We start from the raw sequence: 27,491 nt of genomic DNA, 5'->3' as shown, positions 1-27,491 counted from the left end.
TGTCTTGCGGCAAGGCCTTCAGGAGGAACCGTGTGTGTTTGCGTCTACAGCAAAAGGTCAGTTTGGTGTCCTGATGGTTTACGTAATTTAAAACACCATAATCACTTTAAAATATTTACAAGAAAAGTTTTGTCTTCTTCATGCTCTATGTTGTGTTTGGTTTCACTAATAATAACCATAGATTTGCATAAAGCATTAATATTTGTCCATGTTCATGTTGATTAGAGTATTAAAAACATAAAAAGTATTAATTTAAGGTACATTTAGATCAGATATAATTGTGTATATATATATATATAACTTGTCATGAGTTTGATTGTTCTGTGGGTTATTTTGACATCACTGTGAGCGCAGTTGTTTCATGGTCGTTGCTAATCTTCTCTCTAATCTTGCTAATGTATCTTGTTTATCGAGGAATCATGATTTCTGTGTTATTAGATTGGTTTTGCTTGTGATTGATTGATGCGCTTGTTCTCAGCAGAGCCGCCTGTATCGTGCACCATCTTATACTTTTACTCATAACATTTTTGGAAGGGAATCAACATTACATTATAGTATAACTCGAGGAAAACAAGATATATTTTTTTGGAAGTAAGTGCATTTCCATAAATAGCTAAAAAAAAACTTTGAGATTGACTGCTGGTAGTAACATCTTTATTGAAGATCTGAACTTAAGCTTGCTCTCTTGCTTTTCCAACTGTGTTGCATTGGGCTTTTATTTATTTCTTTACATTTTTTTTTGCTCAAGCAGGATCTTAATTTAACAGAAACATTTCATCCAAAGTGACCTACAAGTGTGGTAAGTCCAAATGTAGTCCAAATGTAGGAAAGAAATGTTTTGCAATACCAAGAGCCACAATGGGGTACTGTAAGTTATACGAAACCACAGTAGCTGTCAGGATCTTCCGGGTAGGCGGCCATCTTGTCGCTCCTGTTCCTATTCCTGCTCCTGTCCCTGAGCCCCATTCCTGTTCCTGCTCCTGTTACTGTTCCTGTTTCTGGTTCTGCTCTTGTTCCTGTTCCTGATCCTGCTCCTGTTCCTGTTCCTGAGCCCCGTTTCTGCTCCTGCTCCTGTTCCTGTTCCTGTTCCTGAGCCCCGTTCCTGCTCCTGTTCCTGTTCCTGTTCCTGTTCCTGTTCCTGAGCCCTGCTCCTGCTCCTGTTCCTGTTCCTGTTCCTGGTCCTGTTCCTGATCCTATTCCTGACCCCTGTTCTGCTTTGCTCTGCTCTGATTTTGACTTTGGACTTGTTTTTGTTTTGCGTTTTTGCTCTGTCTTCATTGTTCTGTTTGCCAGCTCTTTTGGACTGTTTTTATTTTTGGATCTGGTTTAGACTCTGTCTGCATTGCCCTGTGTTTAGACCCTGGACCCTTGCTTTTGCCCCTTTGCTCTGCTTACTTTTCATATGAAAGACTGTTTTTCCTTAACTCCTGCTCGCATCCTGCATTTGGCTCCTTCCATCCACTCACCCTAGTCAACCGCTTTTCCTGACAGAAGCATTGAATCATTTTATTCAATTTTTGTAGACAGTGTTGATTAATTTCCTGCAGCAGCAACAGTTTTGTATCAACGTGATTGGTGTAACGTTACCGTTTCTATAGTAACCGATCCTTGAGAGGGGACTTGCTGTCAATTTGAAAAAAAAACACACTCTTGGAAGCAAATGCGAGTTCTAATATTTGTATTTGTTATTTTTTTTATTTTATTTTTTTTTTGTAAAACCAAGATAGACAAGTCTTGTAGTGTGTATGAGTAGCAGAGGTCAGGCCAGGGAGGTGAAGTTGGTTGCTTAAAAGTTAACGCACTGCATTTTGAAACAAAAGGTCATGAGGCTCTTAAACAAGGCTCTTTATTCTCAACTGCTTTGTATGTCGTCTCTGTATAAGGGCATATGCCAAATGCCATAAATGTAAACGTAGGCCATGCACAAACAGGGCAAGATGAACAAGGCTAGAAAACAAATACTGTGAAATCATATGTTACATATGTATGAGAAAAAAAACATTGAGCTTTGCAGTGTTTTCAGTCTCTTTTCGGTAGATTGCAAGCATTAGAATTGTGATCTTGCTGTGACTGTGACCCTTGCACAGCTTTCCTCAATGCAGCATTACAGTAAGTATAACTACAAACAGAAAATATACCATAGTGTACATTTTCAGATCAGAACATGATCATTTTCCTATATTTACTTGTAATTATAGGACAATGATCAATCTGATTGATTTTCTATAACCGCATATGAAAATGACTTGAGTGTTTAACATTATACAGTGTCATTATACAGTGAGGATTCTAAGTATATTCCCAACGAACGTAGGGACGTACCAGTGCCAATTGGATCCCACTACATGTGTGGAGTTTTGACATTGGACCTCCTGGAGTGTTTAAAGGCTCTGGCATGGAGAAGCTGATGCTGGATCTGTGATGATCACAAATGTTGCGCTCAGTAGCTCCTAGTTTTATAACCATAAAGACTGTATAAGACTGTAGAAAGAACATTACTTATAATCTTATACTCCACTGCTCATGTTAGTTCTCACTCTCCAGTGTTCTGTAGTGTTGAAAGATTTATGATCAAACTCTTGATGTCACCCAAATGAGGATGGGTTCCCCTTTTGAATCTGGTTCCTCTCAAGGTTTCTTCCTCATAACATCTAAAGGCTGCTCATCAGGGATAAACACCATTCATACACACATCAGGCATACACACCATTCACCTTAACTGTTGATTTCTGTAAAGCTGCTTTGAGACAATGTCTGTTGTGAAAAGCGCTATAGAAATAAACTTGACTTGACTTGAATGAGCTAGCCAAGGAAAAACTCCCTATGATAACATGAGGAAGAAACCTTGAGAGGAACCAGACTCTGGGTGCCACCTTATGTCCATTCATTACAGATCCATCATTATTGAGGTGCGCTGTTCAGCGATTAAATTCAGATATATTCATGCAAACTGTGTTCCTGAGCTATTCTAACTTTTCCAGTCACATGTGGTTCTTCTCCAGACTGTTAGAGGCAAACTGTATAGGACGTCTTTGGATGCACTACAATGAAATTTTCTCTTTATTTGAACAATGAGAAGCCAAACCTGTTCCAGAATGACAATGACCCTGTGCATGATTTCGGCTCTGAAGTGGAAGATCTCCTGTCATAGAGCTCTGACCCTCAAACCTAATTGGATGAATTGGAACCTTGGCTGCACCCCAGTCCTGCTTCCAGAAGTCAAAATGTAATAAACTTTATTTTATTTCTTCTTCGAAGTATCTTCATTGTATTTCCGCTAACTCTTAATTATTAAAGAACAAACTTACAGGAACTAAATTTTTTCTCAGTGGTGGACAAAAACAAAATAAATGTAATTTGTTACTGTACTTAAGTAGCTTTGGTGTGTATCTGTACTTTACTGTAGTGTTTTCATTTGGTAAGACTTTTACTGTAACTTCACTCCATTTCAAAGTCAAATTTCTGACTTTTTCCTCGACTACATTTTGCAAAATCTTCTTCTTCTTCTTCTATCGGCTGCTCCCATTAGGGGGCGCCACAGCGGCTCATCCGTCTCCATACCCCCCTGTCCTCTACATCTGCCTCTTTCACACCAACTACCTGCAAGTCTTTCCTCACCACATCCATAAACCTCCTCCTTGGCCTTCCTCTTTTTCTCCTTCCTGGTGTCTCCATCCTCAGCATTCTCCTACTAATATACCCCATGTCCCTCCTCTGCACATGTCCAAACCATCTCAATCTCGCCTCCCTCACCTTGTCACCAAAACGTCCTACATGTGCTGTCCCTCTAATAAACTCATTTCTAATCCTGTCCATCGTCGTCACTCCCAACAAAAACCTCAACATCTTCAGCTCTGCTACCTCCAGCTCCACCTCCTGTCTTGTACTCAATGCCACTGTCTCTAATCCATATCTCAGGTCTCACCACAGTCCTATAAACTTTCCCTTTCATTCTTGCAGATACTCTTCTATCACAAATCACTCCTGTCACTCTTCTCCACCCACTCCACCCTGCCTGCACTCTTTTTTTCACTTCTCTAACACACTCGAAATCAGTCGTTCCTTTTTATTTTTAAGGATAAAAACTGGTCAAACACGCAGCCAGCAACCAATCAGGTTCGAGCGCATGCTCTGTTTTAAACCTGTTTTGATTGGCGCTTGGTCTGACCCAACATCTGACTTTTGTCCATATTGTGTACATGTTTGAGTTGCGACAATGCTACACTGGTATCATTTTAAAATCTTGGTGCACAAACCGAGTCTACAATATTTCTGATATATTTTTAATAAAACACAATTCACACCGTTTGGAAAGCAAACCACCGCTCTTCAGGAATTCCCTTTCTATGTTATTATTCCCGTTTGCGACCACAGGCCACGTTTTCTTCTCTGTCCCATTTCCGCTGTAAAGAAGTCTTTGTACTGCATCTTCAACTTAATTGCCCGAAACGAAACCGAGCCGACAAACAAACGCTTGTTCCGTTTAAACAAACCCATTCAAACAAATCTTCCTTCTCTTGTTTGCCCCTCAGAGAAAAGGAAGCAAACGCTTAGGTGTATGAACACACCGATTTGTCTGGATTCATATAAAAGGAGCAGATGATGAGTGTAAACTGGAACTCCAGGCATGACCATTTTTTGTTTTTTGCTTCTCCTTTACTGCTTAATGAATCTGGCCATCTGCCATAGCATTCATCCTGCACTGCAAGGAAGAGTGTTAGTGTGAATAAATAAGGGAGAAATTGAAATATTTTTGGGGGAATTTTGTACGGCGAGTACGTGAGGACACTGCAATCCGAGCAGGCAGACAGAAATGGGAAAAGACGTGCCGTATTATACGTGTGCCTCACGCCTACACTTCCTGGATTATCTCCAAAGAAGCACATTCAGCCTCGCATGGCTCTCATTAATCAGCATTTTTTTCTTTTTGCTGCTGGAAATAAAGTGTGGGTTGTGCTTTGAGTTTTGTTTGTCTGGAAGAGAGAAAAATAGAGTTTTTTTTCGTCTCCACTCGCTTTATATCTGTACACGTGTACATCATTACCATACAAATCACGCGCTCGGGGCCTGTTTATTCATTGCATTGTCGGTGTTTTTGATTTGCGTACACACCCAAACAGAAGAACCCAGACAGTCAATGGGGACAAAGGTGTGAATGGTGTGATGTTTTGTTTGGGTTTTAACACGAAGAAGATATTAGGAATATGAATTGTATGAATAGACTTTCATCTTGTAGTGAAATACAAGAGCAGCTAGCTTTATCATTATAAAACTCTAGCGCATGAGGGTGTGTGTGTTTGGGGGGTTTGTTGCTGTTAAAATAAAAAGGATACAAAAGATACTAATCTATGATTTTTTGATGAGCCTGATAATAAAAAAAGTAGTGAATCGATACCCATTAGTGATGTGCTGATTCACATCTGGATGCATAGCATAATACCGAAGCAGCTACTGATTTCAATTTGCAATATAAATCAATCACAAACACGCCTCTGTAAAAAAGAACAAAGATGAAATAAAACCAGATGTTCTTTTCCTGTTCTGTCTCCAGGAAGATGCAGCTCTACCTCTGCCATGTTAATCTGTATTCTATGTAATTCTCGGGACACTTAGTGTCGCGGTGCTGAGAGAACGTGCTCGAGAAACAGTTTAGCGACGAGAAATCGATCAACATATCAAATTTTAGTCATAAATGATTGGTCACTTTCTCTAAAAGTACAGCACATCTACTAATGGTTATATAGAAAAGAGAATGGGACTCACCTGAGAAGGCCACCATTGCTCCAAGGTCTAGTTTGGCACTCACAAGCTATCGCAAGAGCTTTACACTCTCGAATGTTCAATGCTTGGCTGCTAGTTATGACCTTACGCTAGCTAATCAGACTTCTTTGGGTTCATATTACAAAGGATTTTTTTATTATTGATTATTTGCTTCTTGGGCTAAAGCTAAAGCAGCTAAAGCACTGTGTAATGCAGTGCTCATGTACAGATCCACATATTACGCAATGTTCAGTTCTTTCTGTGAAATCTGGCCACTGCTAAAAGGTCAGGCTCACAGGTAGCCACCTCACACCTGCCGTCTTTCTTCTGACCTAAAAGCACCACTCCACATTCTTCTCTCGCCTCAAGCAACTTTCTTGCTTTTTCAAAACTGTCTATTCTCTCTCTTTCTTTCTCTCTCTCTCTCTCTCTCTCTCTCTCTCTCTCTCTCTCGCTCTTCACTCTGTCCTTCCATTTAAATGACTTTTATTTGTCCTGTTCCAGCTCCATCTGCTCAGAGCTGGCTGAGCCGTGAAGCTAGCGGCTAATTAAGCTATTATTTAGCCACGCAGTCCATTATATTCCTCTTTTGTGGCTTTTTTTTTTTTTACGATGTGAAAAATATTACCTGGTGAGGAAGAGATAAGAGATTCTGACTGAGCCGGCTTTGGCTTCGGTCTTATTGTTGTGTCTGTTTTATTTTAATATGGACTGTAAAATTTTTTGGGCCAATCCGTTCAAGTCTTTTATGTAATCCTCCTTTCACACGACTCAAGAGCCGAAAATTAATGTTTGCGCTCGTCCGCAGCTTGTTTTCCATCGGAGCAGAACAATGGGATTTCTGTTCTGCTGGTGGAATTCACAATGTTGCACCGTTTCTCTGTTTGTTTTCTCTTTTTTTTATACACTGACGATTATTGTTTGTGCCACGTTGTGCTATTTCCCAGTGTTGTTGGTAGCGGTGCCTTCTCAGATACAATCTTCCTACAAATGTTTGTGGACCTCACAGCAGAGAGGCTATTTTAAGCTGTTTGTTTGGTGCTGCTGGGGGTTTTGGGAGGCCAGGAGAAGAGCGATCAGCACAGCCGAGGGCCCGTGGAATTACACTGATATGCAGGGCAGGGCAAAAGTTTGTACACCCTTAGCGAAAAAACAAGTCAATAAAATGTTTATGTATTGTTGTGTGTGTATATATATATATATATATATATATATATATATATATATATATATATATATATATATATATATATACACACTCACCGGCCACTTTATTAGGTACACCTGTCCAACTGCTTGTTAACGCAAATTTCTAATCAGCCAATCACATGGCAGCAACTCAATGCATTTAGGCATGTAGACGATCTGCTGCAGTTCAAACCGAGCGTCAGGATGGGGAAGAAAGGTGATTTAAGTGACTTTGAACATAGAATGGTTGTTGGTGCCAGACGGGCTGGTCTGAGTATTTTAGAAACTGCTGATCTACTGGGATTTTCACGCACCATGGATTCGCATCATGAGATGTGCATCATGGATGTGCAGCCGACAAATCTGCAGCAATAAGTAAAAGTAAACTGTCTGCACCATGTTAAATTGCGGAGCATCATATTTTTTCTATTGCGTTGTATTTAATTTTTTTAAATTTAAATTGAAATCAGTAGCTACTTCGGTATTGTATCGATGGCTATCGAAATGTCTGGTTGTATTTCATCTTTTTTTTTTTTTTTGGCACCACAAAGGCGTGTTTGTGAAAAGGCCATGCGTTAGAAGTCAGAAGGCACTTAAGTAAATTGGTGATTTGCTGTCTGTCTGAACTGAAGAATTAAAAGAACTATCTGTACCATATTGAATCTCACAGCATCTTTTTTTCATTGCATTGTATTTCATCGTATCGAATTGTGTCGAATAAAATCAAAGTCAGATCGCGCCGCATCGTAATGAGTGAATCGTATCGCATCGGTAGCCGCTTCATACGTATCTGTAATGTATCGTATAGTTGGGAATGCGAATCACATCAGTTATGAAGATGCGCATCCCTAATATATATTAATGCATATTTAAATCCTGCAATTCTTCCTTTGCATAATTTTAAAAAAATTTCTTTGCGTATAGCAGGTTGTTAGAAAACTGGGGTCAGAACACATGATACAGCACCCCCGGTGGTCAGCCATGATACAGCACCCCTGGTGGGTGAAATGTCTTGCTCGAAAGATCAAACTTCTGCACTCAGCTTCATGCCAGAAATAAGCAGTTTATTATATTTAGATTTCTTTACATTTGTCTTCCACACTTATTATAAGTTCTCTTATTTTAATATGTTAATGTATTTTTTTTTTTTAATTTCCAGGCAAGTTTTTATTACTTTCTCTGAGCTCCCTCAATTAGGATCCCTACATTTTTTTCAAAAAACGTTTCGAATACATTGTGCGTTTTTATTTATTTGTTTATTTTTATAGCATACGTCTAGTCTTGTCAAATTCCTTTGTCCAAACCACGATTAAATATTTTCCTGTTGTGCACAAATTGCTGCAGTTGTGCCTTCATGACACATTCGACAGCTTCACCCTTCTCTTGTTCGCTAAATATAAACATGTATTGCTTAAACTGTGCAAATCACTCTTCCATACACACACACACACACACACACACACACACACACACACACCTCCCGCCTCATGCTTCAAATGAAGAATCCATTTAAAAGCAGCACTTTGTGAAATGGACAGATAATGAGGTGGCACTCAAGCTGTCGGTTGATGCATCTGGGACTTATAACGCTTGAAATAATTTATCATTTCAATAAATTAGCTGGCAAGCGCTCGAGCTGGTTTATCTATTCTCTTTTCATTGTAGGGACCGGCGACTGCATTCATTCTGGGCTTTCTGTTAATAACAGTTGAGAGGAAAGCTTTCAGACCAGATTTAGCTCATGACTGCGTTCCTGAGCGTTTGTGCGCTTTGACAGAAACCTGCGAGTCCATAAAGCATCGGGGCTTCCATCATATATTAAAGATAATATTTAAGATTTTTATTAATTAGGTATATGTGAATGCAACCTAATAACAACTCATTGTATTGTAAATTATTCAGATTTTCTCTCAATACACATAAAAATGTTTGCTTGCTCTGCTGCTCAACCCTGTAAGATACAATGTTCCTGCGCTCGCTTTATACAGTCCACACAGAGCAAGATACAGTGTACGGGCAAAAGTATCGGGACGGAACTTTCCAGCCATGTGGGTGTTTGTTTTTGTTTTTCTCCCCAAACTTTTACCTCAAATTAAGCGGCACATCATTGTATTGGACGTCTCTGGTGGTGGGAACAAAACATTTTCCCTTTACTTGAACTAGGAGACCCAAATCTGTCCCAGCATGACACGGCTCCTGTGCACAAAACATGAAGCTACATGAAGATCTGCTTTACATCATTCAAAATCAGTCCTTTATCATGACTGGGTCTATAAACCTAATCTCTGGGTTGTTTTGTGTTTTGGAGCATTTAGATATGTGTTAGAGAAAAGAAGCTTTTTCATGGCAACCCTTCCAAACATACCATAATTGTTCAGTCTTTTTGAATTGGACAGTCATAAACTTTCACATTTTACATTCTAACCAAAGGCCTACAGTATATTGTAGAGTCTGAGATATAACTCTTGGGTTTTTGCATCGCATTGTATTGTACGGTCCTTGGGGTAAATTTTCCTGGGTGTCCACTTCTGTGTAGATCAGCGACTTGAGTGTTGAATTGTTTCCACTTGTACATAATCTTATATAGAATGATGGTTTTTAAATTGTTGTAAAAATGGCCTTATAACCCTTCCCAGATTGATGAGCAGCCACAATTCCTTCTCTCCACACTCCAGTTGAAATCACACAGAGCATTTCTTCATTATGGAAGATGGAGAAATATATAACGAGGTATCACATTACACAGTTCGCACATAAAAAGAGACACGATGTTGCATGTTTTAGCTGCGGGTTCATATTTCACCGCTCTTCACGCCTGAGCGTTTATCGAACAGTAACGGTACAAACCGTCGCGCTGCCCTCTGAATTACCTGCCTGTTATATAGCCGGAGGAAATCGAATTGTTTTAATAGGACCGCTAAATAAAATGGCTTGTGAAAGAAAGAAGCGTATTCACGAGTCCGTCCTCCTATTCCCGATCATGGGAGGCTTTAAAACCCTCGTAGTCTTGATGGGTAAGAGCAAGATGTCCAGCTGAGTCGATCGATCCACAACATATTTGTTAGCACTAGTCATGTCAGTGAGGCTGTACTTTTCACCTCTTTTCTTCAATTATCAAACATATGTCGGGATATAAAACGAGCTCCCACATACAGTAGACGATTCCTCTATAAACCATGAAGAGCCGTTCATTACACATATCTATACATTCTTTTATACAACACTAACTGAAGCCTCTGCATTGTGCTGCTCCATCATATTTCAGTAATGAGACGGAATAGCTCTTTGTGTGCATCGTACTGCAGTGTTTTCTCCCCTGTGTCTGGGCTACACTCGCTCGTCTGTCACTGCTGCCTCGCGTTCCTCAGGGTCCCTTGACATTTTATCATCTCTAATCACTTGCACACACTGGCTGCTCTTGTTTTTTTGGCTCCGATTGCTGTTCTCGGAAACTTTTTTTTGTTGATCTAGCAAGTATAGGAGTACCGGGGTTATCGTGGGACACGGTGTGGAAGTGCGATGAGGTTTGGCGCAAACTAGCAGGGACAGCGACGGACTTGTGAGGAAAATATACGCTACTGTATATGAGTACAAAATGTTTACATTACAAGGATAAAACTATTAGGACACCTGACTTTTCGATTCAAGTTTATTTCTGCAGCGCTTTTCACAATGGAAATTGTCTCAAAACAGGTTTACAGAATGTAAGAATGATAGAAATGCGTGTATTTATCCCTGATGAGCAAAACCTGTGGCAAGGAAATCTCCCTTAGATACCATGAGAAAGAAAATTTAATAAGAACCAGACTCAAAAGGGGAACCTTATCCACATCTGGGTGACACCAAGAGTGTGATAATAAATCGTTAAAACATTACAAACACTGGAGAGTGAGCAATAGCATGAGCACCGGAGTGTGTGATTATGAGTAAAGTCCTTTCTTATAGTCAGTTGGAGTTGTAGAACCAGGAGCAATCAATTAGCTCAACATCTGACCACCACCTTCTCTATGCCTTTAAACGTCCAATGATGGTTCAATATTTGGTACTTCCCCAAACTAGATGGCATCCCAGGCCTCCTCATCCTTACTAACACCTTTGTCGCTGAATGAGCACAAATCTCCTCAGAAACACTCCAAAATCTAGTGGAACATCTCCCCAGAAGGTTATTATAACACCAAATGTGGACTGGGATGTTTAAAAAATACGAATACATGCAAATCTTATTTTTGGGTGTCCACAAAAACGTTTGTCCATATAATGTATATTGTTGTCCTATATACTATTATCACCTACAAGCTATAGGGGATGTTTATTAACCTGTAAACCACAGTGGTAGTGAGTTCTTGAATTTCTATACGTCATCATTTTTTATATTATTTTAGGTCAAATTTTGCTTTGAAGCTCTGCAGGTCACAATGAAATCTTAAGAATTCCGAACGTTTCCGAAGCAAAACATACCGCTATCAGGAAAAGCTCTGTCTCAATCACAGCTCACGGGTCTTATAACATGATAAGGACCCAAAACATACAACTAAAAGCACCCCAGAATGTCTCGGAAACAAACACTAGACTATTTTCGAGGCTTCTATGAGCCATCATCTGGATCCTAATATATATATACAGTGCTTTTAGGAAGTATTCAGTTTTGTTACGCTGCTGCTTGATTGATTTTTTTTTCTTATTAATCTGCACTCAGTAGCCCGTAGTGAAAAAACAGAATTCTCTCAATGTCTAATTTGTTTTTTGAAACTAAAATATATATATAACGTGTTTATAAGTATTCAGATGCTCACTCAGTACTTAGTTGAAGCACCTTTGGCAGCAATTACAGTGTTTTTGGCTATGATGCAACATCTGGGTTTGGAGGATTTTTATGGCTTTTATGGATTTTTTATGGCAAATTCTCTTAAGATGTGTCCAGTTGGATGGGTCCATTTCAGAGTCTCTACAGAGATGTTCAATAGGGTTCAAGTCAATGCTCTGGCTGAGCCACTCACACATGCACAGAGTTGCGTTGCTGTGTGCTTAGGGTCGTTGTCATGTAAGAAGGTGAACCATCATCCCCAACTGAGGTCCTGATCTCTGTGGAACAGGTTTTAATTGAGGGCATCTTTGCTTCTTCCCCTTAATCCTGACCAAATGCCCAGTCCCTGCTGCAGAAACGCATCCCCACAGCATGATGCTGCCACCACCATGCTTCACTTTTGAAATAGTTTTGGGAAGACTTTGTCTAGGAAGGTCTGTGCCTTTTCCAAATCATGTCCGATCAATAAACTTTTTCCACAAGGTAGACTCTAATCACGGTGTAGAAACATCCAGGAACGATCAAGAGAAATGGAAGGCACCTGAGGTCATTTTTTCAATAGTTTTTGCGAAGAGTCTGAATACTTATGTACATGTAATAATACATTTTTTTTCAAACAAAGAAATTCTGTCATGCTTATCGTACTCGCGTATATTTCCTTACCTGAACTATTCTGTTCTATTCTGCATGGTATTTGTACTACACTTTGCGAAGTATAAAAGTCCTATTGAGTTTATGAGCATTACTTTAAGTCTTATTGTGTGAAGTGAATTACAGGCATCTGCAAAATGTCCCTGTGCGCATTCATGTGCGATAAATTCTGTATTAATATAATGTTACGTATCAAAGTTAGGTCTGAGCAGTGAGATATTAGCGCCGCTTGATGATACACAGGAGAACGGTCTGGTTTCCCGAAGCTTTTATCAAACACCGTTAGTCGCTGTGGAAATTTTCTTGTCACGCCTTTCCTGTGAATTGGCACCCTCTTCTTTATTGTCTCCCTCTCTCTGAAGTGCTTGTTTGTTTCCAGTGTGCTGATTTTTCTGAAAGGCTTGGGTGTCAGGACGTGTCACTGTCCTCCTTCCAAGTCTGATCGCTTCGCTCAACCTCTGTGTTTCCTTACACTATCATCCTCACCCGCTAGTTCTCTCTTTATATATTTTTCTTTTCTTCTAGCAGGTCAAAAAAGACTTTTTGCAGCGGCTTTTATGAATCGCACCTCCTCGTGTCTCGCACTTCCGAACACGGAGGCGTCCTGTTGTGTGTGTGAAACGTATTCTGAAGATCTAGTGTGTAAACACATCATGGACTCATTTTCTACCGTAGTTTTCTAATTATGTCGTGAAAAACAAGTCAGATCAGTGGTTCGTGTTTGGGTGTGTGGTTGGTTTCAGCACACACACACACACACACACACACACACACACACACACACACACACACACATATATAGTCACAGTGGTGTCGTTGAAGATGGATGAGCCTGTCCTGTTTAATGGAAGTGCATTGACCGGTCAGCAGACCTTTCAAACGTAGCTCAGTTCATGTGGAGCTGAGCCTTGCACAGACATGAGTAATCCCAGCATGCAACAGAACGACAGTGCTTTTTAACCCCTGCAGTAAACAAACCCATTTACTGCTGGACTTTTCACCAGAACAGAACTGAAGACCTGCAGAGACACATCACCTCTCAGGTAACTCTTAAATAACAGCCTGGACTGTTACTCGGTTGCTCTTTGATTGAAAAAAAAAGCGATGAATGCACTTGCCTTGACCAGAGCAGAGGTATGGATTTCTTTATTGCCGCTATTATTCCTGCTCTTCTCGACTGTGACACGGAGGAGGCTGCCAGATCAATACGGGCCGGGTTGAGCCTTTGTGCTGCCACTATAACCATCGCCACGTTGCAGTACACACATCTAGTGACCAGAAGAATATAAATTCCTCTCCTCTAGGATTAAACTAGGACCTGCGAGAATACAGCCTTGGTTTCCATTCAGACTTTTATTCCGTCTGGATCTCATAAATACCACCTTCAGCCGATGGTTTGAGAACCCTCTGCTCTGGCTGGAAATTTATTGTTTAGATAAAAGATATGAAAAAAACTAAAAAGTAACGGATGTAAAACGGATTGTAGCATTCTGTGTTTGAGTTTAGCATCAGTGAGACGTCGGATAAACTTTGGGAAGGAATATTGACCAGCAGCATTTACAAGCAAGTGATCATTTATGGATGCGATGTGGATGGATATGATTTTTGCAGAAAACAATACATTATTACTGTAACACTGACTTGTTTAAAACTAGCAATTATTTTGCTAAACCAGTTGATCTATTGACTTTTTCAGTTTCATTTTGTTTTTTATTATTTGCATTATTGTAAAAAAATATACTGAATTGCAAACACTCATTGCAAAAATACAATATGAGTATATATATATATATATATATATATATATATATATATATATATATATATATATATTAGGCGTAACTTTGACATTATAACATTATAACTTTCTGAGTGGTGAAGTGAAAACACTGATGATCTCTTCATCATGGCACCTGTTAGTGTGTAGATTTATTTATTAGGCAGCAAGTGAACATTTTGTCCTCAAAGTTGATGTTAGAATAAGGAAAAATGGGCGAGCGTAAGGATTTGAGCGAGTTTGACAAATTGCGACGTCTAGACGACTGGATTAGAGCATCTCCAAACCTGCAGCTTCTGTAGGCTGTTTGCCGTCTGCAGTGGTCAGTATCTATCAAAAGTGCTCCTAGAAGGAACAAAGTTGAACCGTCGACAGGGTTGTGGGCGGCTTAGGCTCATTGATGCATGTGAGGAGCGAAGGCTGGTCCGTGTGATCCTATCCAACAGACGAGCTCCTGTAGCTCAAACTGCTGAAGAAGTTCACGCTGTTAATGATTGAAGGGGCACAGCTGTTTTGGAAGCAAAAGGGGGGTCAACACAAGAGGCAGGTGCACTACATTTCTAAAAGTATTGGGAGACCTGAACTTTCCTGCTATACGTGGTTCTTTTCCGAACTGTTACCACAAAACTGGAGGCACTCAATTGTACAGGACGTCTTTAGATGCGCGATAATAAGATTTTGCATTTACTTGAAGTTGAAAACCCAAACCTGCTCCAGCATGGCGATGCCCCTGTGCACAAAGTGAGCTCCATTAAGATCTGGTTTACATGTTTTGGAGAGGAAGATCTTGAGTGGCCTGCTTTAGAGCTCTGATCTCATCCATACTTTGGGATGAATGTGAACACTGACTGCACCTCAAGCCTCCTCACCTACATTAGTAACACCCTTGGGGCTGATGAACACAAATATCCATAAGCACATTGCAAAATCTAGTGGAACATCTTCCCAGAAGAGTGGAGGGAATTAGAAGAGCAAATTGGGACTAAATGTGGAATGCAATACTCAAATGCTCTTCTTCAAAATTCTGCAGCCAAAGGGGAGTAACATGCACCGAGTGTGTGATAGTGTCAGAATGGAAAGAAGGAGGTCAGAGCTCATGGTTGAAGCATTTGACTAGATCCGAAGGTTATGAGTTCAAATCCCAGCCACACCAAGCTGCCACTTCTGGGCACTTAACCACACCATTAAAATAGCTAAATGCTAAATATCGTAAGTGGAAAGGTACTGATGTAGGTGAGAAGTTGAGGAGGCCTGGATTTCAGTCAACTTTCACATTCATCCCAAATGTGTTTATTAGGGTTTAGAGCTCTAGAACAGGAAATCTTCCACTCCAAGCCATGTAAAGCAGATCTTCATACAGGCTATGTGCACAAGAGCATTGGAACAGATTTGGGTCTTCTAGATGAAATGAAGGAGAAATGTTACGCTACTACATTGACATCCTGTACAATTGTGTGTCTCTAACTGGAAGGAACCACATATGGCTGGAAAAGTTGTGCGTATTTTGTATAATAGTTTATATATTGTACATATATAAGTTAGTGTTCACACATTTTTAGCAATTTCACAATAAATTATCTCAGAGGAACTATTCAATTTGTGACTATTTCCATCAACACAAAGAGAAAATCCACAATCTGGCTTTTAGGAGAAAGAAAAAGAGAGCAGATGAATAAATCTCGACTCAGCTGAACAGAACTTCGGTTATTGGTGGCAATTTGAAGCTTTTACAGTGTCGTGAACCCTCCTGAACGGTGTGAGTCCAATTAAAAGTCGTCATTGCCGGTGTGAGAGTGTGTTCTGAGGAGAAAAACGTTTCCTGTGATTGAAAAAAAAGCGAGAGAGAGAGAATATCTGCATATTTCTTTTTCTTTGTATTAGCCTTGGAGCATTTATGCAAGTGTGCTAAAAAATGAGCTTGTGATTGTTATCCTATTCAGAAACAATGTTGATTTCCATCGAGCTTTCTTGCACACTCAGTCTTTTTAATTAGCTGCTAATGTCTTGAGGGTGTGTAAGTGTGTGTGTGTGTGTGTGTGTGTGTGTGTGTGTGTGTGTGTGTGTGTGTGTGTATGGGTGTGTGTTTTTTTAAAGCGCTGCATTCGATGTTATCTCTAGTTTGATTAAAAGTTAACGCCGTCCGTGTGTTGTACAACCGGTACACGCCGAACAACCGTCACACCAATAAAACTCTTGCAAGTGTCTCTTTCTCTCTCGTTCCCTTCAGATTTCCAGCTTTGGCATGAGAAGCTCATTTTCTTCACCACTTTAAAGGAAGAGGGTAATAAACGGGGATCTAGTCTGGGCACCCTGTGTGTGTACAGTAAATGATTGTGTGTGTGTGATTAGACTCAGCAGAGGCTCTAAATTACACATAATAACACAAATGTGCTGAAGGGCTTTAAAAGCAAACAGGCTGCCGTCGGGGATGCGCCGTAATGTACATAGCTGAGCTTTATGTAGCCTTCAGGAGCACAGAGGAGAAACCAAGGACACAAACAGAGCGGCCACGCAATACCATTCGGCTCCACTGGAGGCCACGGCGCTGTGAAACGGTGTGTTAATCTGTTCCAGCACACCCGGGCTTAAAACACCTCAAACGACTCAATGCAGCATCACCGAATGTTAAACGAGTGTCATGTCCACAGTTCCACTCAGAATTTCACGTTCGCTCTTTGTTCAAACTTGCTGTCCGTGATGAAATCGCAGACGTGGTAACGCACATGGTCAGAATGGCACCAGTTACACCAGCAACCTTCTGATACACTTTGTATGGTTGGGAAAGTCAGGTGTTCCCAAACTTTTGTCGGGTATTGTGAAACTTCCAGAATAAAACAAAAACAAAGAAATGTTTAGCTCCTTCTTTTCTCCTTGAGTTCATAACAGCTTTATGAAGCCATTTTCTCACCAGCCTCTTTCCCCCTCTCCTCTCTCGAATCATATTTGGATGTTTGCCAGAATTCAACCCAGACAATCACAGTCTGATGTGTTTTCCCAGACTGCCTCACATCTAACCTCTGAGTCCACGGGGTAAAAATAAAGGCAGGTGAAAATATATTTGTTCTTAGACCGAGCGATGCCTCGGGTCCCTTATGTAATAGACAATTTTTTTCCACAAAACAGCATTTAAATCATCAGGCAATCAAAAACTGACCCCTTTGGAATATAAGAATCATCATTCTTTAAAGGGGAAAAGGACACTTTCAGAGCAGCAGAAGTGATTTCTCTGAATCTCGGTTTAGTCTCTGGACATTTCAAGCGATCAGATGTTCCTACATAAATAGGCATTTTACATTGTATCGGTTTCGAAAATAGGACACGTGTGTTTGTATGAGTGCGTGTGTGTGGGTTTGGCATCATTCAGTTCCACAGCGAAACTGCACTATTAACAGTACGGACACGTCGGATCACATCGCACCGTGTAACATCTCACTTTGAATTGACGTTTCATCCAAGTACAATATTCGCACAACTGATGGGAAATCCTTCAGCGGTGACGTTCAACCAACTCACTGCAACCTCATTCCCAGCCCTAAAAACCCCACATGTAACAGATTTCGCCAACAAACTTGAACTTTAACTCACTAAACTTTGACAAAAGTTCACGTCAGCCCCAGAGCGGGTGAAGCAGAAAAACGCTGCACAGACACTTTTTTTTCCGAGACAGCCCTACAATAAATCTTGGCAGTGACAATCATTCCACCCCAGTTTCTGGAGTCCACAGAGCCAGTGGAGCGTCCAAGCATCCTACTGAGAGAGTTATTCCTCGGCTCGTGTCACATAACGGTGGGAACCGGCGAGAACCAAAAGATGTGTGTGGTATTAAAGAGAAGAATCATTGCAGGATGTTCAGTTATTGCAGAAATACTTGTCAAACTGAAAGTATATGGAGAAATCACTTATTTTTCAGCTGCTTTCTTATTTCCTCGGATTTCAGGTATATAAACCCAGTCTCCTAACTACGTCCAGTGGGCCCCCACATTTGGAACGGTCCTCTGAACAATGCCATATTTTAAAAATTTTATTTTAAAAATTTTACACATATTATACCTGTTTTTAATATTAGTTTAAAAACCAAACTTGACTATTCCCCTTAGTTATTGATAGAGGTCGAGGCACCGAAAGTTTTTTTGCGGGAACTACCATCTATCGGCAAAAATCTATACCGATAGTTTTTCCAGGTTCCGATCCGCTGTCATTACGAGAGCGGCCTCTAGAGGAGAATCACTGACACCACGTGCTGTTTGTTGGTTTACAATTTAGAATTTTTTTATTCATATTTATTTCCTTTAGCCCATTTTCAGGATTCAGTGCTGTTTGATTTTATAATGAAGTTACATACTATTTTACATGGAGTGTGTGTTTTTTTTTTTATCCAGTATCCCTTTTAAAAACAGCTGAAACGGTTAAAAACCGGTTGGTGAATCTGTTGTCGGCAAGTACGATCCAACCTAGCTCTCGGTCGTCCTCTAGTTATTAACATAGCCTTAGCATTTGTTAGATTTACCCACAAACCATATTCATAGGTAAGTAAATGTTTTGATTTTAATAGCAGTGAATATGAAAAAATATCTTTATGATCGTAATGATGCTCCTTTAATAGGCTCTGCTCAAAAGTAATGTTTGTCTGTATGCTGCATGACAAAATAAACTAATCTAAAATTAGCAAGGATAATAAATACATTTCAAATAATGAAAAATTCTCTTGTTACAGACAGGACCCCCCTACCCCCTTTAAAGAAAGGAAAAACTATGTGTCCCTCACAGAAAATGGTTTGGGGACCCCTGCGCTTTTGCTCAAGTCATATTAGAATTTCTAATGTAATGGAGTATGTTTTGCAGTAAAGTATCTATACTTTTACACATGTGCTTTTCATGTACTGGTCAAATGCATGTCAAACATTCACATGTGGCCTGGAACACATTTGTGATGTGAATGCGTTTTACATTTACAGCATTTGGCAGATGTTCATCCAGAGCGACTTACAAATATTTATACAGTTGAGTAGTTTAGGGTTAAGGACCTCCCTCAAGGGCAGACTGGTGGTGCTGGAGTTCAAATTCATGACCTTCCAATCAGAAGTCCATCTTAACCACTGCAACACCACTTCAATATGTATCCCGGCTCAACAGTTAAAGCTCTAGGTTCCTGAACCTTAGACTGGAAGTTCAAACCCCAGCTTTGTCACTGTTTGACCCTTGAGCAAGAACCTCAACCCTCTCTTCTGGCAAGGTGCTGTATTCTGATTCTGGAAAATGCAAAAAACTGTGCTGCTGTACTGTATTATGGCAAAAAAAAATACAAGCCCCTTCTGCTAATCGACTGCGTCATAGCTGGGGAATATACAATCACTGAGAACGTTCGCTAATTGTGCTAAACAGTAGAGCTCTCTGCCTGCAGGCTAATGGATAACACTGATGCTCTTACATGAGAGATGAAAGCTGCTGCTTTTCATCATTTTGTTCGCCATTTCTTCTCTCATTCATTTATAAATTTCATTAGAACATGTGATTACAAGGTTTGAAACAGTCTGTGGAGATACATTCAGGATTCGGAGGAAAATACACTCACCGCCAACTGTATTTATTATTAAAAGCATCGCCGAGGACATGACACAACAACCCTGAGGTGGATGAGCTACAACTGCAGAAGATCACCACCTCAGGTTCCACTCCTGTCACTCCAAGAACAATAATATCTTCAGTTGTCCAGTTTGGGTGAGGTTCTGCTCATGATAGCGTTTTGTTCTTGGCTGACAGCAGTGGAATTTATGTGGCTGTATGCTGTTGAAGCTCTTCAAGATTCTATGTTTTTTGAAGGCTGAGAAGGTTTTCTGCTCCACATGTATGTAAAGATCTGATCGCTAAAACCAACCTGACTTCTGAAATGAATGTGAATGATGACCGAACCTCAGGCCTCCTCACCTCACCTACATCAGTTCCTGACTTCACTACCGCCCTTGTGTTTGAATGAATCTTCACAAATTTCCATAAGCACACTCTAAAATATAGTGGAACATCTTCCCAGAAGAGTGGAGGTTATAATAATAGCAAATAGGGACCAAATGGCTAGGTGTTCACAAACATTTGTTCTTATACTGTAGTTAACCAGTCCTTCGGGTACCAACATCTTTTACCCCATTCTGATGTTTGATGACTGAAGCTCTCAACCCGAATCTGCTTGATTTTGAGCACAGTGTTGCTGCAGCATGACTGGATAACTGCAAAATATTAAAAATACTTTATTGATGATATGAGCAGGTGTGTGAAATGCCTGTTTCATCAACTCCGAGACCAAATTGCAGAGATGTTCTATTTTAAACCTGACTTCTGTGTTCTCAGCTGCTGTGAGAACTGCTCTGGGGTGGAGGCCACATCAGGATTCTAGTTTAAACAGCCCACACACTGCACATATGACACTCGGTAGCTATATAGACCTCGAAATCAGCACATATTTTGATTTCTAATAAGGTTCAATTTGGACTCATAAAAAAAAAAAAAATAGAATTAATTAATTCAGTAGATATTAGGTGTGAAACGGTACACAACATAGGTTAAGTACGTACCTCGGTTTTTATATAGAATTGCAGGTAGTTTTTTTTTATTAACACAGTTTAATAATTATTATTAACATTTGTGAACATCAACAGTTGACATTTTTAAAACAATAAAAAACGCCTGCTTGATAAAATAATATATCGAATAATATTTTATAAAAAATAAAATGTAAAAAATAGAATTAATCTAATGCAATACACTTTTTTGGAACATTGATAACATTGAGCAATCGATTAGACTGCCACAAATTAGATTTATTCAAATTAAATTAAACAAATGGAAAAATTAAATCAAATGTTTACACTTGTTAGACCCCATTTGGGCAATACAGATGTGTGTACAGGTAGACCCCAACTTACGATGTAGATTAGGGCCGAAAAAACGGTCGTAAGTCCATCAGGTCGTAAGTGGAGAAGAGTCACTACTCTATGATGCGTTCCCACGTGGACGTAAAGAGGCACTGTAAACACATTTACATTTCTTTCCACATAGTACTAATAAATAACAAATAAAATATAAATAAGAAGTAAATAAGATTAAGAATGTTTGTTTTTTTCGCCTGAGGTGACCGTCGCATCACTGTTGAGTGGTCGTAGGTCGAGGTCTGACTCTATATAAGTGTGTGTGTGTGTGTGTGTGTGTGTGTTTTACATTTAATATTTCATTTTCTAAAGATATGTTCTACTTATTTCAGTATGCTTTAACAAATGCTGGAACTCTAGTTTCTTTTTTTATACCCCTGGCATTGTTGACCGTGACACTCCGCTTCAAGTGTGAGGCAGAGACAAAACAAACTTGTGATCCTCCACTTAAAACGTTTGTGAGGGAGGTCAGATTTTAATTGTTTCACACGTAAAAAGGAAATGCATTGGGTCCACAGGTGCACCAAACTGAAAGCCAGGTACCGAAATGATCCAGTACGAATATGTGTACTGTTACACCCCTAGTATATATGGATGAAACAGGTGCATGGATGTGTATCGCTTCTTTAAGGCATATGTGTGTGTGTGTGTGTGTGTGTGTGTGTGTGTGTGTGTGTGTGACCAAGGTGTGAACCAACTCATTGTGTATTTTTAGCTACAAAAAAAAAGCCCTTGTGTGCCCTAAAGAAAGCTCCTAAGAAAGGAGTGTGTGCGAAGTGGTGGGTGTGAAGAATTCTGTCTCCGTTCTCACTCCCCATGCCTCTTTGTCTTCTGTCTCTCTATCCGTCTCTTTATCTGCCTCCTCAGCACTCTATTTCTCTCTGTCTATTACGCTCATGATTTCTCGCTCACTCCCTCTCTCCGTTGTCTGAACGCTCGTTCAAATGAACCCATAAATCACGCCCGTTGATGTTTAGCAGGTCTAGCAGAGACGAAGGAAGTGGCAAATAAACTGTTACGGAGGGGGAAAAAAATGGCGAAAGGTTCTGAGTGCCAAAAGCAACTCTGTGACAGAGCGTGATAAAAAGCTGCGGAGCGATATTTTCTCTTTCGCTCTCTTTTTCGTTTTTTGATGGCTCAGAGGCAGGCTGTTCGCCGCCATGCCGTCCTTCCCTTCCCCACTGGGGTGAAGCGTTTCATCTGAGGCTTCATCTGAATCTCCAAAATTACCAGACTTCTATATCATTAATATTGCAGTGGGACTAAAAGGGACTGAGAGTTCCTGTGATGAAAGCTTCATTAGGGCTCGTTCATGGGATCTCGGGATCCTGGAAGCCGTGTTCGCCTGGCGCGTAAGCTATCTGGTTTTTAATGAGGGAGCGCCGATGTGCAGAAGTAAAAGGTTTGGTTTTTAATCAGCGCTGTTTTATGAGGATGTTTAGTTCTAAGTGGACTGAGTAATCGGCCAGGAACGCGGCGAAACCCACCGCTCTATTAGTGGAAACTCTTACCAGTTTCTCATTAGTTCGTCTTCCATCTTGAATGCTCTGTTTGTGGAAAAACTGTACGGCTGGAAAAGTCAGGTGTCCCAATACTTTTGTCCAATTTTGCAAAACTTCCAGAAGAAAAGAAATGAAAACTGTTCTCCTTCACTTCATAGCAGCTTTATGAAGATCTTCCAGTCTCTCCTATGTAAAGCAGATCTTCATGGCTTTGTGTACAGGGTCACTGTGATGCTGGAACAGGTTTGTGTTTGTAGTAAAATTTTAGGAAAACACCCGAATAGTATATTTGTATACACACACAAATGTCTGCGAACACATTGTAAATCTGGGATATTTAAATCAGTGTCCACGTTTAACATTTTCAACATTGAATCTGCAGGTTTGGGTGCGATTTCCTGCTCAGTATTTTAATCTACTGTAAGTAAAAGTGTGAATATTGAGCACAATATTGACCACACACCAGTGGTGTAAGTTATTTGAGTAAATATACTTCATTACTGTATTTAAGTCAATTTTTTTGCCTCCTTTTAAGTTTTAGTGAGTATCAAAAAATATAAGCAACTTTTACTCTCTACTTAACTGCATGTATAATTCAATAGATCTTCTTTTTACTCCACCATATTTCAACCCTCAGCTGCTCAGTTGTATGAATTAGATCATCGCTCTGGATTAGAGCGTCTTCGAAATGCCGCAAATGTACATAAACTGAAGAGAATGGACTATTGGGAATCATTTCAAACATATTCATGGACAAAAATCTACTAAAACTTAAGTCAGTGATTCTGATAGAGTGTAGCCCAGCAGAGAAACTCTTTTTGACCCTGATGGCTTGCCACAAGTTTTATTGTGCAGCAAGCGTTCAGCAAAGAGCACTTTACCGTACTGGGAATTTGTCTTGGTGTCAGGTGCAAACATATACACAGATATGAATGTTTTCAAATGAAGTAGAATAAGTTAAATAAATACTGTATATGTATAAAGTGGCTTTGCATGGGCCTAGAATGTGAAAGTGACTGTCCAAACATATATACAGATACAGCAAAGAGCTTTGAGAACTTCAGCTTATACTTTATTCTGTCTGTGTCTTTTTCATGTGAAGTGAACCTGCATATCAGTGTCTAATAGTTTGATCATTTGCACGTTTTTCATTAATCGATTCTGTTTTTTAAATCATTTATAACATAAAATATAAATAATTGGTGATCAGATCCCAGACTCATCACAGCCTCTACAACAATCCGACTGGTTGGGGGTTTTTTTTGTGAAAAGTGGAGGCTATTTTTCTTCTCGTCCTCCACTAGTCGCCGAACTGAACTGCAGAAGATGTGTTGTTTTAATACGGAACGCCGGCTCGGTTAACTCACAGCAGGCTGCGCAATGTTATTAAATGATTTCTAATTGGATTTGCAGGTTGCATTATTTATTTAGCCTATATCGCCAGTACAAAGGGAATGCAGAAGCGGTAGAAGGCCGTACCATAAACAGAGGCCTGAGTAGCATTCCAGCAACGACTGGTTAATATTCAAGGAACACGAGCCGACTCAACAATTCAATTAAGTGTTAACAGCAGGGGGGATCTTTAGGGACGTTAAACATTAATGCTCTTGAACCAGGCTTGGAAAACGGAGCAACAAAACTGAGATTCGATTAATGTATCACTGCTTCAAAACCACACACACACACACACACACACACACACACACACACACACAAATACACACTGATGATCTTAGAATCGCCTTTTTCTAGCTGGTACGCTATAACACGTGGGAGAGCAGGATTTAATTCAGTGCTTTGAGTCGCACTAATTAAAACTGCTTCCAAGGATCTGTAATGAATTGAGTCATAATTAACAGCACTCTAACGTCACTCTCTCTCTCTCTCTCTCTCTCTCTCTCTCTCTCTCTCTCTCTCTTTCTATTTTTCTCTGTCTCTTTTTTCTTAGAGCACCTGGGCATTCGCCTGGAACAGTACATGTCCAGATTTCCGAAGGTGCGGATAGTGCGCACTAAGAAGCGCGAGGGTTTGATTCGCACTCGCCTCCTGGGAGCGTCCGTGGCTAAAGGAGAAGTCCTCACCTTCTTAGACTCGCACTGTGAGGCCAACATCAACTGGCTGCCTCCTCTGCTTGGTACGCTCACCTATACAGTGTGTATATTTCTATATGTATATAACTACACTGTGTGTGTGTGTGTGTGTGTGTGTGTGTGTGTGTGTGTGTGTGTGTATATATATATATAAAATAATTTTTATAGAAGAGAAAGAGGAGGGAGGTCACAGCACAAGACAGAACATTTCTCTCTCCCTCTGCTTTTCAATCACGACACCAAAAAGAAAAGGAAAAAGAAAAAAACACAACCTTGACCATAAAAATCACACTTATCTCTCTCCTCCAAATCGACCAATTTCACAAATCAAATGCCTTTTCGTGGTCACTCCTGCAGCGGGCTGATAAAAAAAAAAAAAAAAAAGAATTATGAAGTGGCCTATTTCTTTCTCTATTTCTTTTTCTTTTTCAAATATTACCTTTCACTCTCTCTCTCTCTCTCTCTCTCTTGCTCTCTCTCTCGCTCTCTTTGTCTTCTCTTTTTCTTCTGTTCTTCTTACAAACAAGAAAACCTTTTTCTCCTCCTCTGTGCCAGCATTGTGTGGCCTTTAATGGGCTTTTTGAGCATCGCATTCCACATTTAGTCCCAATTTGCTGGTATAAATCCCCTCACTCTTATGTGAAGTTGCTCAACTAGATGGTAGAGTGTGCAAAACTCAAAAACATAATCCAAAGAACCTTCTTGTGACCCCCTCACAGCTCTTCCATGGCCCACTACTGGGTTCTGACCTCATATCTTTCCATCTAAAATTAAGGAATAAAGGAAAGAAAGAAGGAAGGAAATGCTTTATACTTGTCACAAGTACTTTACAGCATAGGCAAATTCCTTATATATCCCAGTGATGTTAGGAAGCTGGGGTCAGCGTGCAGAGTCAGCAATGCTAAAGCGCCTCTGTGCTCCAGAGGCGCTTTAGCATTGCTGACTCTGCACGCTGACCCCAGCTTCCTAACATCACTGATATATAGAATAGAACAGAATTATTTCTTTGTTTATTGATGGATTGGTTCATTTGTTGTTTTACTGTTACACATGAACCAATCCATCAATAAACAAAGAAATAATTCTGTTCTGATCCTATAATAAATAAAACAAAACTAATTTGTATTTTGGTTTATTGTATATTAAGTTAAAGCAAGTTATTAATGCAAGTTTTGTGTGTGAAATTATTTTTTCTTTAATCACGATTTAACCACAAGTTCTCACAGCGCTTATTTTTCAAAATTCTACAAACAAAACCTCATTTGAGGAAAATACTGAATTTAACATAACAAAATGTGAAAAAAAGGATTATATTTTACAGATTAGCACAGAAGATAGATAGATAGATAGATAGATAGATAGACAGACAGACAGACAGACAGACAGACAGACAGACAGACAGACAGACAGACAGACAGACAGACAGACAGACAGATAGATAGATAGATAGATAGATAGATAGATAGATAGATAGATAGATAGATGCATATGTACAGTGAATAAATATAAAGGCTATAACAGTGCAGAGATGTGTGGACATCATTAAGAATTACAGAAATGGTTCTAGGGCTATGGCATTGAAGAGGAATGTGCAGAAGTAAAAGGTTACAAGATTATGGCATTTAAGAATTTAGCAAGCTGAATAAACCGTCAAATTAACAGTCAAATAAAGTCAAATAGACACGACAAATATGGACAAAGTATTGGGACACCCGACTTTTCCAACAATATGTGGTTCTTCTCCAAAGTGTTATCATAAAGTTGGTGGCACACAATTTTATAGGGTGTTCTGGATGTAGCATGAAATGTTCCCTTTAAAAACCTGGGACTAAATGTGGACTTTTTTTAAAAGGCATTAATGTCGATCTTGTGTTCAGAGTAAAGCATATTTTTTAGTATTATGATAATTTATATTAGTATTATTAGTTGCATTACTTTCTTCCATATTTAATACATTCCTAAACTCTTTATATTTATTATTCACAATCCAGGGTTTAATGTCATGCTGAATTACGAGCGTGCCTTACAGTGTGCTTTTATCTCGCAGCTGAAAGCTTAGCGTGGTGAAGACATACTCATCACTTACTTAGCCCTAATTAGTTAATTGATGTAAAGAAATATCACTTGGATGAGACATCGGAGATCTGCACATTAGTCCTCTCACACTTCTCTACATCCACACGCTAAATAAACTGACCCACACAGACACACACACAATTGCTTCATCTCTCCAATTCAACCTAATGCTGTCCACCCACACGGCGCGATGAGGCAGTTGTGTCCATTTTGCTCTGCTCCCCCCACCCCCCAACCCCCCACCTCACTTCTCATTCTTAATTGGAAATTTTCTCCCTGCTGTCCTTTTGAGACTGCTACAGCGTAAACATCCTGAGCATTCAGATCAGCGCCACTTAAGAGCCGTCTCTGAAATAGGGAGATAAAAAAATCGGTCGATTCAGCCTGAGGAAGCTTAATCTTATATACTATATATATATATATATATATATATATATATATATATATATATATATATATATATATATATAAGCTTAAGCTTATAGAAAATCAATGTGTGTGTACTGGTGTGAGCAAGCTGCCTGTTTGTGTTTAAACTATTTTCAGGTGTGGCCTCTTTCCTATCACACTGCACACACACACACACACACACACACACACACGGTCCCCAAAACGAGTAAATTGATTAAATTTTTTTAATAAACACTGTGTGAACAAAAGTAAATAGGACATCTGACTTTCCCATCCATATGTGCTTCTTCTCCAAACTTTTACCCCAAAGTT

The 27,491-nt window shown here is 39.7% G+C and overlaps 1 protein-coding gene across 1 annotated transcript in view; it reads left to right on the top strand.

Annotated features, from left to right (window-relative positions):
- galntl6 (polypeptide N-acetylgalactosaminyltransferase like 6) overlaps positions 1-27,491 on the top strand; it is a 290,808-nt gene that overhangs the window by 192,767 nt on the left and 70,550 nt on the right. The window contains exon 6 of the mRNA XM_046838264.1: positions 24,551-24,736. Coding sequence (XP_046694220.1) covers positions 24,551-24,736 — 186 coding nt within the window. The remainder of the gene's footprint in view (positions 1-24,550; positions 24,737-27,491) is intronic.

This window comes from Silurus meridionalis, chromosome 2 (genome assembly GCF_014805685.1).
Source record: "Silurus meridionalis isolate SWU-2019-XX chromosome 2, ASM1480568v1, whole genome shotgun sequence".
NCBI lineage: Eukaryota > Metazoa > Chordata > Actinopteri > Siluriformes > Siluridae > Silurus > Silurus meridionalis.
This window is presented reverse-complemented; position numbering and strand designations above follow the sequence as displayed.